General features: G+C 48.7%; 1 protein-coding gene across 9 annotated transcripts in view; it reads left to right on the top strand.

Moving 5' to 3' along the window:
* The window catches only part of ATXN7L1 (ataxin 7 like 1), a 237868-nt gene that overhangs the window by 92593 nt on the left and 128211 nt on the right, over window positions 1–17064 (top strand). The window contains exon 4 of one of the 9 annotated variants that reach the window (XM_082691841.1): window positions 14429–15608. The exons of the other annotated variants lie outside the window; for them this stretch is intronic. Within the exon in view, the coding sequence (XP_082547967.1) occupies window positions 14429–14514 (86 nt within the window). The 3' untranslated portion in view covers window positions 14515–15608. Of the gene's footprint in view, window positions 1–14428; window positions 15609–17064 lie in introns of those variants that run through there. 9 annotated transcript variants of the gene reach the window in all.

Below are 17064 nucleotides of genomic sequence, written 5' to 3'. Positions count from 1 at the left end.
GGCTGACAGAGCCCCAAGTATTCTATCTGCATTTGTGCTGAGGTCAGCTGCCACCCAGTCAAATTGTCAGCACGGTCCTCTGCCCCCAGCATCCTCATGTTCTATGACTGATTACTGTGCAGCAGGATCACCTGCAAACACCAGCGGATGAGCCGTATGCATCCCTGAGTCTCGGCATGGAGCGTCTTTCTGGACTTGATCTGCAGCCGGGTAGAAGGAAAGACTCCTCTGATCCCCGTTAGGGTGCCCTTGGCGCCTCCACTTCACCAGCATTAGCATACGTCAGGGCTGTTGGAAGTGCTCGCTGACTTATCCGTCCCATCTCTCTCCCTCTCTTTCTCTCCCTCTCTCTGTCTCTGTCATACACACACACACACACACACACACACACACGCGACCAGGAGTAGTTCCAAGGAGCCAGGACCCCTGTTATCACCTGCGTGATACTCCCTGCGTTAATGATGATGCTGGATACGCAGTTGCTGCTCAGTATATGTCTTTGAAAATGAAGGGAGAAGAGAGGGAGGAAGCAAACAATGAAGGAAAATTGGCTTGCTGTTTGTGAAGAAGCCAGATTCCACATGTAAACGAGTACATTCATTTGAAGACACCACTCCTTGAAGGAGAATGACCAGCTCTGTTCCAATCCCGTTGGAGAGGCGGCATTGGGGAAACGTCCTTCCTCGCCAGGCGGCTTGGGAGGCTGCTGCTTTGATCCTTGACCACAGCTGATTTCTGGAGGGCTCTCCCCGTAACATGAACCCCGGCTTCTGACTCATCACTGGCTTGTCCCCGCTGTGTGGCTGCCCTGCTCCGTTCCTCGGAGCTGTATCAACCATGGAAAATCAGGGGAACAGTCATCGCTTTATTTAAATCTGAGGAAAGAATGTGGCCAGCACAGATTCAAAGGTCATTTTGCAATCCTCTGCATCCCAAGCCGTGAGGAGGGCAGCACTTCGCAGGCAGTGGTCCCTCCCTGGTGTGGCGAACCGTACCGTGAAAGCTAGAGCTGCGGCTGGACACAGCTGGGCGCACGCACACTGGGGGACCTGCGCCCAGATCCCGCCGGAGTTTCGCGGCTGCTCTCCGAGGATTAAAGTGATCTAAGGTCTTGGAGTGAAACACAGGAACATCTCTTTCACTGGGGATTCTAATCACCGAGTTTATCTTAATCCAGCCACAAACACGGGGTAACTATCATGGTCGTTGTCAGGCACTTCTGTTTCCAAAAATGTGACCCCAGACACAAACCCACTTCGTCTGGTGCCGGAGCAGAGAAACAAAGATTTTTTTCTTTTTCTCCCCCACCAACCCTGGAGGAGAAACTGGCCATAGAGAGAGTCCACGATCCCCAAACCCTGGGCTCTGTGCTTTCTAACAGAAGGGCATTTGAGGGCGTGGGGATTATACACCATTTTTGCCTCACATCCAGATGCAGGACCCCAGCTGCTGTCGAAGCTCAAAGTCTGCTGAGCGCTTGTCCTCTTAGAAGGGTCTCTGGACTTCTCGTTCAAGGGGCTGGTTCTTAGTGCATGGCAGGGGTCACTGAGAGCGTCCCATACGAGGAAGCCCTGTATAGGTTCACCTCGGGGATGTGAAGGAAGGTTCCAGGCCCTCTTGTTTCCAAAGTCAAAGCCCTTCTCCCCTCGTGTGTATACTGACTGTGTCAGGTTTCTTGTTCCCTCCTCTGGAGGAAGGTGCTGTTAAATTGCCATGGCTTCTTAGCAGTTAGTGGCGTCCTGGGATTCAGGGAATCCTGCAGCTTGGGGAAGGCTGCGCCGAGCCAGGCCCCTTGGAAAACTGGGCACAAGTTAGGCGAAGCAGAAGACTCGAGAGATAAGTGGTCTGGGGGCAGTAATGACTGGGAGCAAGCAAACCGTTCCACGACGATGAATCCTGCTTCGTGTGCAATGAATAATAATAACTTTCTTTCCGGAGAAAGTTCCCTTTGCTTTACAAAACCACAGCTGTCGATCTCTGTCCAAGGTGTGGCCTCTGGCAAACCCTGTGATTTTCTTGTCTATGAGTGTTGTCGATGCTTTGCTTTTCTCCCCCAGGATCACTTCTTCAGATTCCTGAGCCTCCCGCAGAGGTGCATGCGGCGGCATCCGTGCTGGGTCCGTGCTGTCCACCCAGCTGCACTTGACTCTCTTTGGCAAGTGCCTGCCTCCAGCAGGGGTGCACTGCCTCTGTCCCCATCAGCAAGGTCACACTGACCCAGGCCCCGACCGACGTCCTTGCTCTGTGACCCACACTACTGTCAGCTCTGGGTGTCCGCTTGATGGTGGCACGATGTCCAGAGATATAGATGACCAGGCTACCAAGTGTTTAAGGAAGCAGGACCTGGATGGCAGGTGCTTTCAAAATCCTAGCCCTGCTTTCCCAGCTGTGTTGTCAGATCCTTACCACCGATGACAGTCATCGGGGGAGCTGGTGGTAGGGCACCTCTGCCCTTAGGACAAACCTGGGCCTCAGCTACTCTTCAGAGAAGGGGGAGCAGTGGTGGTGGTAGTGGGTTTGCCGCTGCTCCGAGGAGCCAGGAGACCCGCGGGGAGGCCTGGAGGTGGGGGGCGGGGTTTGCCCCATCAAGCTGGCCCGCCTGATGGCCAGGAGACATTTGTGCCCCAGGAAACCACCAGGCCGTTTTAACCACAGCAGATGCACCAGGCACAGTCAGAAGAGCTGCATCCCCTTTCTCTTATCTTCCATCTTTCTGCCTCCTGCCTCCACTCACCCACAGAACTTACGGACCCGTCAATAATTCTGTTTGGGCCACATTGCCCTGATCCTGCGTACCATCCATTTTCCGTGGTTGGGCGGTTTTCTTTTTAATATTTGTCGTCTCTGGGATGCGTGGGTGGCTCAGTCAGTTAAGTGGCAGCCTTTGGCTCAGGTCATGATCCCAGGGTTCTGGGATCGAGCCCTGCGTTGGGCTCTCTGCTCAGCGGGGAGCCTGCTTCCTCCTCTCTCTCTGCCTGCCTCTCTGCCTACTTGTGATCTTTCTCTGTCAAATAAATAAATAAATAATCTTAAAAAATATATATATATATATATCTCCCCTCCATCAGCTAGCTCTGGAACTGAATTAGGTCGGCAATGCAGTCCAGGGGATGGAGCATCTGCCTGGTTGGGGTTTTGTCTTGAGGGAGTCCTTGGGCGAGACCCTTCCTCCCCGCAGGATAACCGGACCTGTATTTTTCCTGGGCTTCTCCTCTGCAGCCTTCCCAGATCATTTTCAGCAGTGGTTGGCCATGGAAAAGAATGAACAGGAGGCCCCATACACTCTGTTACCTGCAGTGTTTGCTCGATTCCAGGACACTGTTCATTGTCAGATGCCACATCAACCGGATAGCACCTTCCCCCAGGTGCCAGTGGCACTTCCAGAACAGTCTTTCCAACCAGCCCACATCAGTGAGTGTCGGGAGATAGGCGTAGAGTGGGGCGAGCCGGCACAGCCTGGGGAATGAGCCAGGAGCAGCTTCCAGGCTTACACGCTGGGTCATAATTAACCCACGCACATCCCTCTTTTCTTCCAGGACTCCTGTACTTCACCTTCCCCCTGGTGTAGAATTAAGTTCAAAGTACAAAAGAATGAAGTTATCATGGCTCAGGGAGTTTCCTGTTTCTGGTGATAGCCCCTGACAAATGTCATGTAAATTAACATGGTCCCATAGCAACTCTGCCACACATAGAAGAAGAAAAAAAAAAAAATCGCACAACCACCAAGTGGTAATTTAGGAGTGTGGTTTTAGTTTTCAGATGTAAGAATAGTTGGGGGAGGCCGTACTGTTGTTTTATTTTTGATTTCTGGTTTCGTTTATGATGGACAGAGAATGTCAGCTCTAAGTTGTCCGTTTTAGAACTTATGATATTTCCTTTGTGACTAGTTAGCATGCAATCATTTTTTTAATGTGTCATGTGTGATTAGAAAATGTGTTTACCCTCTCTTTTTTATGCAAGTTTCCCTGTATTTATTATTTTGTTCAAATCTTATATATCCTGAGCATTTTTGGCTGCTTGGTCTGTGATTTCTGAGAAAGGGCTTTTTGTGTTTTGGGTTTTTTTTAAGATTTTATTTATTTATTTGATAGAGAAAGAGAGTGTGTAGGCATGAGCAGTGGGAGGGGCAGAGGGAGAAGGAGAAGCAGACTCTATGTGAACAGGGAGCTCGATGGGGGGCTTGATCCCAGGACACCAAGATCATGATTTGAGCAGAAGGCAGATACTTAACCGACTGAACCACTGAGGCATCCCTCTGAGAAAAGGGTCTTAAGTCTCCTATGACGGTTATAAGTATGTCAGGCTCTCCTGGAACTCGAATAGCTTTTTATTTACACTTTTGAGACTGTGCTGTTGGGTGCATATAAGTTTATGACACATGTCTTTTTAATGGTGGAGTCTTCGTCTCATTAACTTTCCCCTTAGGTCCTATTTTATCTGATTAACTTACCCAGTTTTCTTTTGGTGAATAAATGTTTGTCTTGTCTCCTTCCAATCTTTTATTTTAAATTCTTTTATCTTTTAAGATTTTATTTGTTTATGATAGATGGCAAGAGAGGGGACACAAGGAGGGGGAATGGGAGAGGGAGAAGCAGACTTCCCGCAGAGGAGGGAGCCCAGTGTGGGGCTCCATTCCGGGACCCTGGATCATGACCTGAGCCAAAGGCAGACGCTTAATGACTGAGCCACCCAGGCATCCCTATTTTCAATTCTTTTGTGTTCTCTTGTCTTGGGCTCCTCTCTTGTAAACAGTATATAGCTGGCTTTTGTGAAAGTCCAATCTGATAGTGCCTTTTAATAGGTAAGTCTTATCCATTTACATTTATTGTGATTATTTTATATATTTGGACCTATTTCTGTCTTTTAATTTGTGTTTCTGTGTACCTTGCTTTCTGTTTGTTTCTTTGTTCTCCTTTCCTATCTAACATTAGATTAGCCATTAGATTAACCCAGTTTTCTTAAACTTCTTCCCATTTTTTTTCTCTGCTAGTTTGGCCAGAATAGATTTTATTTTATATATTAAAAAATCTATCTATCTATTTATTTATTTATGTAGTGATTGCCATTAAGTTTTTAACATACATACTGAACAATAATTTTTTTCCTAATAAAGGCTACAATTATCCAGGATTTCGGTGTTCTCAAACAACACAAAGACCTTTGTACACTTTTTTCTTAACTTAAAGTCAACTGCTAATTACAATAAAGAGTTGAAATCTTGGCCCAAAACATTGCCATGCATTCTCAGCCTACTAACTCACAGGCAGATTAGAGGCACCCTTTTTGATTTCTAAAGCATTAACTTTTGGCTAATTCACTCCATTTTACACCCTGGGGTGCTCTTGGACATCTGTCTAGTTCAGAGTGATACATTCATTTCCAGTCTTTTTTTTTTTTTTAAGATTTTATTTATTTGACAGACAGAGATCACAAGTAGACAGAGAGGCAGGCAGAGAGAGAGAAAGGGAAGCAGGCTCCCTGCTGAGCAAAGAGCCCGATGCAGGACTCGATCCCAGGACCCTGAGATCATGACCCGAGCCGAAGGCAGCGGCTTAACCCACTGAGCCACCCAGGTGCCCTCATTTCCAGTCTTTAAAAAAAATCTGTCAAGTTCCTGAAAACATTCTGAAGTAGGACTGGACAACAGAGAATTCAGAACCCTATGCTGTACTGCTAGGCCCTGTTCCCATACGTCCTGTTTGTCATGTGTAAGATTTTTAGTGAGAAAATGAAGGGGCCCCTCCCTTCTGACTCCTGCTTTCTTATCCCTTGATTCCCAAACGTTAGTGTGCATATGAATCCCCCAGGTGTTTGCTAAATGCTAAATTGCTAACATGCAGATTCTGATTGAGTATGTCCGTGTTTCTGATGCCCTTCCAGGTGATGCTGGTGCTTTCAGTCCATAGACCACATTTGAGTAAACAAGTGCTTGGAGAGTAAAATTTAGCTAGGAAAGTCAGGGCTTCAGTCTTAGGTCAGGGTTCCATGACACCTCACAGACCAGCAGATAGCAGAAGAAATACGCTCTTCGAAGTGTTGAGGGGTTCAGGATCATTCAGAGTCTGAAGGTCTCCTTAAAGCCTTCAGGTCTGGCAGAGCCCAGCTTCAGTGCTCATTCTGCTCACCGTGAGTCCCTCTCGCCCCCATGGGCTCTGTCTGCCTCCCCTCTGGAGGTCAGCACAGCACATGCTTCAGGTAGACGTGACTCTGTGAGTCAGTGCCCCAAGAAAGAGCCTGCCTGGGGCCGGGGGCAGGTTTCCTGGTAATTTATGTTTAAGACAAGCTTTTAATAGAACTACATTTTTAAATAGTAACCAGGAAAAAGATTCTCTCTTTTTAACGGGGAGCCATTTATAGGACTCAGCTGTTGAGGCTCAAGGGTAGCATTAGGCTTAAGTTTAATCTTCTGTATGCCATAATTTACAGCACTGAGTAAAGCATTGTACGTACAACGATTTCAGTCATTTGCTGTGATAAATAGCTATCGCTCTTGGCGGAACAGAAACACCGTCTCTGCTTTCCACTTATGAATATTGAATGGTCTCAGGCAGGCTTTGCCTATAAGTTTTTAAAGGGGAAATCCCCGCCGATCACAACTCCTCACTAGCCCAAAGTGTAATTTCCCTGCTCCCTGCACCCGCCAGCCCTTGATCCGGACGGTGGTTCTGCATTGTGCGTGTCCTGGGAAATATCGCACAGGGCACTTCTGATGGTCCCTTGTGCAAGCCCTGCAGTTTTGTACCACACGTTCCCCTGGTAGTTTGGTAGATTTAACTAGTGGCAGGAAGCCAGTGACAGAGGTCAGGGAAAGAGCTTAAAGGTGATCATCTGATGGAGCAGAAATTCTGTTTGATGCCTCACAGTGAGAGGATGGTGTCAGCTCGGGAAATGGAAACAAATCGGGGCCCAAGGGGGAAAAGAAAAAGTCCAGATTCTAAATCTCTAGGGATCCACTCTTTAGGAGCTCGGAGACACACGTGCCTTCCACCAGACTTCCCTTAGTTCAGAGACTTTGTTCCCTGCCGCCTGCCACCTGGGAGGCGGCAAAATGTATATTTAAGTATGACGCTTGGTAGAGTGACCAGCTTGTCTTGGGAAGTCACTGGGACCGTGTTGGCCATTCACCCTAGACTCGGGCTTCCAGAAATTCTCCCCTCAGCCCAGCTCCTTTCCTATGGGTGAATTTTCTACACTAGGGACTGAAATCCTTACACTGGCACCCATTGATTTGTCTCATGTTTGTGAGCACCTACTGTGCCAAGCCTTGCATTGGGTGGTGAGAGGACTCAAGGGTGAACATGAGTAGAGAGGGTGAACAAGTAAAATAGTGTCCCTTGGCCTCCTTTTGAATGCCATGACAGAGACTGCCTTCCTGTGGTCCATTTGGGAGCGGCCCAATGTCATTTAGCCACAGCATCTCTCTAAGATGATTCCTTTGAACACAGAGACTAGAGGCTTCTATTCTCACTACAGCCTTCTGAGGGTGAGCATGTATCTCTGGAAATATCTTCAATTTCTAGAGCATCTTGTCATTTATGAAGCACTCTCTAGTAACTTCTTCATTCTCATTGTGATAACAACTCCGTGAGGGGGACTGGGCGCTGGCTTCCCAGCTCTGGAAGCTCAAAGAAGTTCCGCAACCTTCCGAAGGTCGCTGACGGCTCGCTGCAGAGATGGGACGAGTGCTCAGGACTCCTGAATCTAACTCAGTGTGTTTTCCGTGGAGCGAGACCCCAGGGAAGAAATGCACAGCAGCAGCAAAATATTGGAGGCAAGTGTACCTATATGAAACTTCCAGCCTCGGCCAGTTTCTAATTCCAGACGGACCGGCAACCAGCGTCTCCGTCTTCTTGCTTTCTCGTCTCCACTTCACATGGGATCCAAGCTTTCTGTAATAACTACTTGAAAAACAGCCTTACTGTCCTGATTATTCAGCCTGCTCATAGGCTAGGATCCATCCTTTCATTTCCTGGCCAGAAGATTCCATCAGAACAAAGTTACGGTCATTTGAGCAGACACTGAAGGCGTTCGGTTGCGTTCCGCCTGAGAATAAATCCGCTCGGCATTCTGATTAGTTACAACTGGTGATGAGAGAATTGTGTGGGCCAAAAACTCCAAGTATGTGTTTCATGCCTGTAAACCTACTAATGAGAATGGGGTTTGGCAGAAAGCTGGGCTTAGTGTTGCTTGTTAGTATTCTGAGAGCTGGATTATAGACACAGATACAACACAATTTGATCTTGATAGCTTCCCTCATTCCCAGGCCTCAGATAAGTTTGTTAAGCAGGAAGATGAGAGGAAGCAGCCGGGAGAGAGAATTAGGTGTGAGTGGCTCAAGAGACCAAACCGTTTAGGACTCCTTGGCAACCTTGCGGTGACTTCCCGCCTCTCTTTGCCCATCTGTGGAATGGGCTTGGTGGTGCTGCTCCAAGGTTATTATTAGAAATGAAGACCTTGAAAATGCCTTGGCATGTGACTTATGCTATAAATATGCTTTGCTGCCATGTGGAAAAGGGAGTTTTTAGCTGCAACGTACCATGAGATGAGGCAGGGAACGTCAGTCCCTGGCAGTGGAAGCCTTGCCAGAGTTGGGAGAGGTGTGAGGGAGAGGGCCAGGTGCTTGTGTACGGAAGGAGGACGCAAAGACTGTGCCGCAAACACACACGGCATGTTCAAAACAAACAAGCACAAAATAAACATTTGAACGCCTGGCCTGAACTTAGAAACACATAGGGGATTGGAGATGAGCCTCTGTCCTTTCACATTATGGTCTCTGAGGTCCAGTCCCAGCCATGCACTGAATTCCAGAGGGTTGGGGCTGCAGAAACAGGAAGACCTAGGCAGACCAGTGGCCGTGTGGGGTTCAGCTGCCGTGTTTGGAAGAGGATTGTATTAGGAGAAGCAGCACAGGTCAGGAAGGAGCCAGCCCCTGGAGCAAGCTGCCTCTGTGTGCTGGTGTCTCTCTCTGCTCCTCGCCAGCCAGGGGACCTTCAGCCAGTCCCTCAGTCTCCACGCCTCTTTCCTCATCCACAAAAGAGGGTGAAATTAGCGCCTGTCTCAGAGGTTTTTAGGAGGATGAAATGAGTAACCCCGAGTGTGGCATTTCCAAGAGCAGCCGGCATCTGTCCCCGTAAGCATCCTGAAGGCTTCCCCAGCCTTGCGAATTCCGGCGTATGGCAGTGACAGGACACACACCCACCGACTGGCTGAGGGGAGTTCACCTCCGGCGGACTGAGGGGGCTGACCACGAATTACATGCCCGTAGTCAGAGAGGCAGCGTCGGCTGGAAAGAAGAAGAAGGGTCACAGCCAGACGATAACCAGGCTTGGCTGGACCACTGGCTGTATGCACAAAAGCAGATTCCAGTGGCCAGTCTCCTAGAAATTTCTGTCTGTTTATCTCATGCAAGTCTGTCTTTCCCAGAGTCACTCGCTGATACTGTATCTCGAGTCTGGAATCCTACGAAATCATTCCCCTGTTATCTGTCTGCCTCAACAAGGGAAAAATCCCTGTCATCTGGGACTCCTGTCCAATGCCTGCCGCCCTGCCTGCCAGCGGTGTGTGGGCAGCTCTGCTCTCTGCTGCACACGTCTTCAGAATGACGGGATTTGGGGCTTTCAGAGCAAGTGTCTTTAAATCCGCTGGTGAAAGGAGACAGCAGTCATCTGCGGGATGGTGTTTGCCAAAATGTGGCCTCATGACGGGAAGAAGTGATGGCTCCTGGCATGAAACCTGGTTCCCCCTGGGCGTACACCCAGCCTGAACAGCTCCTTTAAAACCAGAAGCAATTTGTCATCTTTTGATTCTCTTCCAGTACTGTCCCTGTCACAGGTAGATAAATGAGGCGGCACATGGGTGTCCCAATGCAGGAACGTCTAATCCCTGCGGTTTCCCATGAAGCCCTCACTCCACAGGGATGGAGAGCACAGTGGGGTAGTCCCTGGCCCCAGGATTGTAGCCATAAGCAAATTTTTTCATCGCATGCCGAAATGCTTTCTCAGAACCTCCCAGCCCCCAGCGTGCCAGTGATGGGTGCGTTTCTCATTTCAGACTCCTGAAATGAATCATACGTTTGCGAGCCCTGCCTCTCATGTCTCTAGTCCCACAGAATGCCACTAATCAAATCAATGTCTCAGCAGAAGCCAGCAAACGCCCCTGAATTAGAAAGAGAGACGGGCGGGGCTTGGTGTTCCAAAAAGCATTGATAATAGAAAGTCAATGGGAAAGGCAGGTGCGTTTCCTTCACCTCAAGTTCCATGCTCCCTGTATGGCCAGAGAGAAACCCCCATGGTCTTCTACACAACCCGCATGGACCATAGATTTTCTTGGTGGCCTATAACTAAAGTTGCCAGGTCATTCCCAAGGATGCAATAGGCAGAAAAGTCCTCCTGGGGCCTCTTGCTCGCCAAAACATGGGAGACCTATGACGCCCCTGTAAATAAAGGCTAGTCCTGTGGGCGGATGAACTCCGCAAGCCAGGGCAGGCCTGGTGCCCATGCCAAGGTCTGAATGTGCTGCTGGTCCTGCCAGACAGCTTTGAAGTCTTCTGGGGTCATCGATCACACCCTTCCCCCCTGTGCCTGCCGGAGTCACCGGGCAGCCCCAAGTCACGGGAGCCCAGGCTTGGCTGGATCAACTCAAGCTCGTCCCTAACCACAGGGAGATCATCTGCCCTGATAGTATTACAGTGAGTCACTGAGCATCCCGGGGGCTCCCTGAGAAAGGAGCAAATGTGGAGCGTTTCCTCGGAGCTGGATCTTCTGAGCATGGACCAGATTCTCCGCCATTCTCCGCCACCATAAGGACTTCAGAGCCAGCTCCTAATTACCTGCGACACTGAAGGAGAACGCCAGCGTGACCTTTATCATTTAGAAAGAAGTCCCCCAGTTGAGCTTTAGCCAGCAGTTTCCTACTAGAAATCTTTGAGGAGAGCGTGGCATTTCCTTTTACGTTTTCCCCAGGAACCAGTAGTGTTAATGAGCGACAAAATGACCCAGTGGGACTGGACTAACAGCCCTGGAGGGTAATTGATGCGAGCTTGAGGGCTGCGTCTGGGCCTCTTTCTGCCTCTTCCGGCCTTCGTCCTTCCTCTACCCACCGTGTGTGTTTGCGGCATCTACTTTATAAGGGCAGGAGAAGATCAAATGTAGAAATGTCCCGAGCTTCGCCGTAGGAAGCGCACAGTACATCTTAGCTCTTGTGACTTACCTAGACTTACGGAAACTCTTACTTCATCGGGAGGATGAAATAAGAGAATCGTTTGTTCAGCAAGACAGGTGTGAATTTTAGTGCCTCTCTAAGGTAATTCTGCATTTCATTCATGGCAATATCACATCATCTTTTTTTTTTTTTTTAAAGCTTAAAAGGCTAAGCCAGCTGATATGATATATTAAACCCACATGTTTACTTACTTTCAAAAAGTTACTATTTTGAGAGTATAATCACTCCTGGAAAAAATAAACAAATAAAACCGTTTTGGTGTGCCTCTTGCCCGTCTGGAAAGAGTTGCATGTGAAGAATGATCTCCACTCCTTGGATGAGTGTCTGCAAATTCCTGCTTTCTTTTTAAGCTTTGTCATAAAGCTAGAGAAGGGCGGACTGCAGACTGCTCTCGGAAGGAGTTCCTCGTAATCCCTCTTCCCTGCCACAGAGTGTCTGGCAAACAGGTACTCAGTCAATGTCTCATGAATGAAAGAATGAATAATTTAGATGTTTAATCCTCTAAGTCAGTGATACTGAACTGTTAGCCATGCATCAGTATCATTCAGGGGGCTTGTTTAAAACACCGATCGCCGGGCCCTAGCCTCAGAGTTTGTGCCTGGGCGGGTCTGGGCTGGTACCTGGGAATGTGCATTTTCACTAGGCCGCCTGAGGATGCTGATGCCATGGGCCCAGGGGCTAGACTTTGAGAACCACTGCTTTGGGGTCCATTCTGCTGCTTCGGTCTTCTGGTACTTCACCTCTTTCAGCACTTCCAAGAGATTGACATCCCTTTAGTTGTCTGACCTTGCCCCATCAACCTAAGATAGACTCTGTAAAAAGTACCAGGATTTAATCAGATGGAAAAGTGACCTGAATTTTTTTTTAATTTTTTTTTTTTTTTTTAATCGCAAACCACATTTTGTTCCTTGTACATTTAGAGGAGAAGTGAGAATCAGATCACCTCCTTCCTCTTGATGGTGACCTCTGCTGGCGGAATGCCGCCAGGAGGGGTGGAGCAGGGTGGTACAGCTTGCAACACTTGAGCCACATTATATCTCCCTCCAGTCTGGGAATCCCTACTTAGTGTTAGATGCGCTTAGCAGGAAAGTTGAAATGAGATGCGACCTTTTGCAGAAACTGTAGATGAGGAAAAAGGGTATAGGAGATGAGCATATGAGACAAAAGGGAACAAATTCCTTGCAAAAAGGCTTTTTATGCTGCCTGTCGGCCCGACCGAAGTCATTAGGGCCCCGGGATTCGGAAACATAGAGGTAGCTTCATGGCCTAAGGAAGGCTGCTCTTTGCAAAGAGTCGTTCTAAGTCTAGATGTCACTTTGAATGGCAGGCAAAGAGCTAGAATTTCCAAACCCAGGCCCCAGAGAGTTCCCCTCCCACCATGCATCCCCCTTCTTCTCAGGGAAGGAGTCCTCGAGACCATGAGGACCCTCAGTAGAGGCCAGCGACAGGTCAGTAGAAGGTACCGGAGGGACACCAGACTCACTAAACAGAAAGAAGAGATCAAAGCAGAGTCTAAGAAGGGAATTGAAGGAATGGAGGGGACCAAGACCTTCCTCTGAAGTAGGGAAAGTTTATAAGTAACCCATTGCCGTGTGACAAGTGACCCCAACATTTGGCAGCTTAAAACCACAAGTATTTCTTGTCTTGCATGGTTTCCACGGTACCCAGGCCTGGAGTACCATAGCGAGAGCTTCTGGCCCAGGCTCTCTCATGACTTGTAGTCACGCAGTCACCTGAAAGCTTGGCTGCGGCTGAAGGACCCTCTTCCAAGATGGCGCACTCACCTGGCTGTAGGCAGGAGGCCTCAGTTTCTCCCAGTCACAGCAGAACAGTTGCCTTCCCCCCGGCGCCTGCAAGCTGAGAGAGAGAGGAAACCAGATGGCTGAAACAAATGCCTCAGGCTGGCCCCCACTCCAGGGGAAAGGAAGGAGGGGCGCCACCACAGAGTGAGCCCCCCCACCCTCCCGTTGCCAGGCTCAGAAAAGCACAGGAGTCTGTGATATGGGGACTTTGGTGAAAGGCCTTTGGAAAATGACTCCAGGGGCAGCTGTGGGAGTTCTGTCTGGATGGGGCTGAGGAGGAGTGGTTGCGTAGAGGAAGGGGCATTGGAAACTCTGGGGGCTTGGAGCCCAGGATCCTGTAGGGGTCTTTTTCGGGCCGCGGGCTACCTTGCTTACAAGGGACTGAAGCCCCCTGTGAGTCCCAGGGCTCAGGTTGGGTTTCAGAGAAGAGGAAGTAGGGCACCTGCTTAGAGCCGCCTCTGTGCTAGAGAAAGAGCAGTCGACAGCTCCGGCACCTTCTGGGCCATCAGGGCTGGCAGGTGCCCCGAAGGCCAGAGAAGGGCAATTCCAGGCAGAAGTGGTGTCCTGGGATAAAGGGGAGCTTGCGGGCTGTGCCTCCCAGGAAGAATACTTGGGGGGAGGGGATGTTAGGAAGCGGGAGTGGAGAAGCCTCACTCTTTTTTATTAAAGGGACCGCATCAGGGATGGTGGCTCGGTACTGCCAGGCATGGAGGCCGTCAGCCCTTCGTGGCTGTGGTTCCCGGGTCCCACACCGAGACCCTCCCCCGGGGGGCACACGTCTGTTTCGGCCGCCCCAGCCGCATACATGGATCCTGGTTGGCCGTCTTCTTCTGAGAATGCAGAATCATGGGTGGTCATATTGTACTGTGTCTGTTCTTATCTCCCCTATCATCCCTGGGGAATAAGCTAATCAAACTTGCTGACGATCTTACACTAAGAAGGAGATAGCTAATAAGTTGGATGACAAGTATTAGAATACAATGTGATGTGGATAAATTGGGTCCATGTATTAAGGGCTATAAAATGAGATTCCATCAAGGCATGAATAATGGTGCCTGTGGAAAGGATTAATCAAATACCCCATTAAAAGGTATAGGAATTCTGATCAGACAGCCCCTGTTTAATTACACTCCTGCCCCCCACCCCGCCCTCTCACTCGGTTCCCTCTGGAACTACTCTCTACTAGGAGAAATGTGGAAATGAGTTTAGAGGAAATTATAGAAAAATTGGGGACATACGTTTTGATAGAACAAGATCATGAAGACAGATTTAAGGAACCAGTGTTTAATTTAGGGGGGGAAAAAAGATAAGGCAATTGGCGTGAGTAATCATTTACAAATGTGATTTCCAGAGGAGCCCTGTTGATACCATTCGGCAAATGCCAACAAAGCATTTACTTTCCAAAGGGAGGAAGCAAGACAACAAGACAAATGAAGCCATCTCCAGGAATGGACCGGAGAACAGCCAAGCCATAGAGGAGAATCAGGTGTGAGAATGGACAGTGCAGAAGGTAGACAGAGCTTCTGAAAGATCTTGGAGGACTGGCCTTGTCTGGAGAAGGCTTCCTGGAAGAAGAGACTCCAGTGGAGCCCTGCAGTGTGGACGAGCTTCCATGTGCTGCAAACTCGTGAGCACACTCTTGGTGACAGGGTTTAGGGAGAAAATGGGCTTGCACAGAGCAAGGGGCCTCTGTGGGATTCTTCTCCTCATTTCCACCACTACCACCTTGGTCCAGGCTATCATCGCTTCTCACCTGGACAAGTGCAAAAGCCTCCCGGCTGTTTTCCGTGCCTCCACTCTTGCTCCTCTACAATCCATCCTGCGCACCAAAGTCAGAATCAAAGATCAAAGTTAATCATACCATTCTCTTGACTTGTGGCTTCCCATTGCTTTTAAGCTCAAAGGAAATCATTCTCATGGCTGTAAAATCTTGCATGGTCTGAACCACATCCTGTGCCAGGCCCCCTTTCACTCTCTGTATGCCAGTCAAGCCAACCTTCAGCGTTTCAGCTCATTGGGTCTTTCTGCCACAGGGCCCTTGCATATGCTTTTCCTTCTCTGTATACAATTTTTTTTTCTTTGTCTCCTCTTTCTGAAGCTAACTCTTTACTTATCCTTAAGAATGCATCTTAGTGATTATTTCCTCCTAGAAGACTTCTCTGATTTCCATAACTAAGTAAGCACTCTCTTATACCCCAAAAACAAATGTTTATTGTGTGAACACATGATTAATGTTTGTCTCCTCCCACTAGACCACAAACTGTACAAGGGCAGGGACCCAGTCTTTGATCCCACAGAGCCTAGCACTGTCTCATAAATACATATTGACTGGATCATGACATTTAACTAGTAGAGAGATTACAGTCCACCAGTATGCAGTAGAATGCCATTATGAATTCTTTCTGGAATGAAAAGCTGAATGCATGTTCACACTCTGCCACCTGCTGGTTGTGCTGTTGTAAATAAATCACAGGTCCTCTCAGGATCTGTTTCCTCATCTGTAACGTGGGGGTGCCAACAGCCACTTCACTTGGTTGTAGTGAGAAATTCATGAAATAATATAAACATCTTTTAACTGTAAAGCCAGATATGAATATACTTTGTCATTTTTTCCAGTGCTTGTCACTAGCTGTCGGAAGCCTAGATGGACGGATGGATGGATGGATGGATGGATTAATGGGTGGACGGATGGATGAATGGTTGCGTGGACGGATGGACAGATTAACGGGGAGCCAGCATGAGAGCCGGGAGTAGTGTGATGGAAGCCAAAAGAGGAGGGAATTTCAAGAAATGAGAGGAGGCGTGTTGATTGACCACAGCATCACATACAGTAAAGCAAGCAAGGAATGAGGGGAAAACAAGTCTTTCAACTCAGTAGTCGCTGGTGACCTCAGGACCAGTCCTCCTCAGCCTTTTCACGTTTTCTGTGCTTTCAGTGACGGACCTTAATTGTAACTTCATCGCTTTACTGCTTTTTATCTTTTCGGAGGGAAATCAAGTTAATTTGCACACACAGCAGAATTGGTGAGATTACTCCAGCTGCCACCAACAGGTGCAGACAAGTGAAGAAGTGAGCATCTGAGGATAAGAGAATACCCCACACACTTATTGTAATAGGGCCCAGTGAACCTCAGTTATTTCTTACATTGCCATGGATAAGTAGGTTTCAGTTTCTAGGGTCGTTTCATTTCTAACTCCCTGCATTCCAATAGGAGGAACAGGGCTGGATGTGTAGGCTGCTAGCCGTGGTGTGAGATCTGTGTGAGGGCAGTTTCACTGCTGTGAGCTTCTTTGGGGTCTCTGTTTACATTTCACTTTCTACCAGAACCGTCCATGCAGGGTAGGTCACTCTAACACATACACACACCCCAGCTAAGTCCATAGGCCCATGGTTACTCCAACATGACAGCTTAGACCTCACCGAGATGCAGCCCGTCTCTCTGTGTGCGGGCCCTGGAGGCGAGTGGCCCAGGCTGCACCAGAGCCCCACGCTTACCATCTCGGGACGGACTCCTGTTGAATAAGAAAGATGTGATGAGTTAATGAACCTCCAGTGGCCAATCTCAGCATTCATCTTCACCCCTCCATGCTCTAAACCCTGGCTGACGAAACTAGATACTCCACAGGAAGAACGTTAAGAACAAACTAGAAGAAGGGTACCTGGGTGGCTCAGTGGGTTAAGCCTCTGCTTTCGGCTCAGGTCATGATCTCAGGGTCCTGGGATAGAGCCCCACACCATGCTGTCTGCTTGACAGGGAGCCTCCTTCCCCCCGCCTGCCTCTCTGCCTACTTGTGATCTCTGTCTGCCAAATAAATAAATAAAGTCTTAAAAAAAAAAAAAAAAACTAGGAGAAAAGACCACCAGTTATTTCATTTCCATGTAGTAGTTGATGGTGTGGAACATGGGTCTGTGAAGTAAGGAGGCAGTCTTCCAAGAAGACTTTAAAATGGTCCCGGGTGGGTTCGAAGACCTTGAGCATGATGGCTGAAGCCCCTGTTGCCCATCTAAAGACCAATCCCAGGTCTAGAACTTTCCTTGACA

Source organism: Mustela nivalis, assembly GCF_964662115.1.
Source record: "Mustela nivalis genome assembly, chromosome: 12".
Lineage (NCBI taxonomy): Eukaryota > Metazoa > Chordata > Mammalia > Carnivora > Mustelidae > Mustela > Mustela nivalis.
Note: the sequence above shows the minus strand (reverse complement) of the source record. Positions and strands in the feature narration are given on the sequence as shown.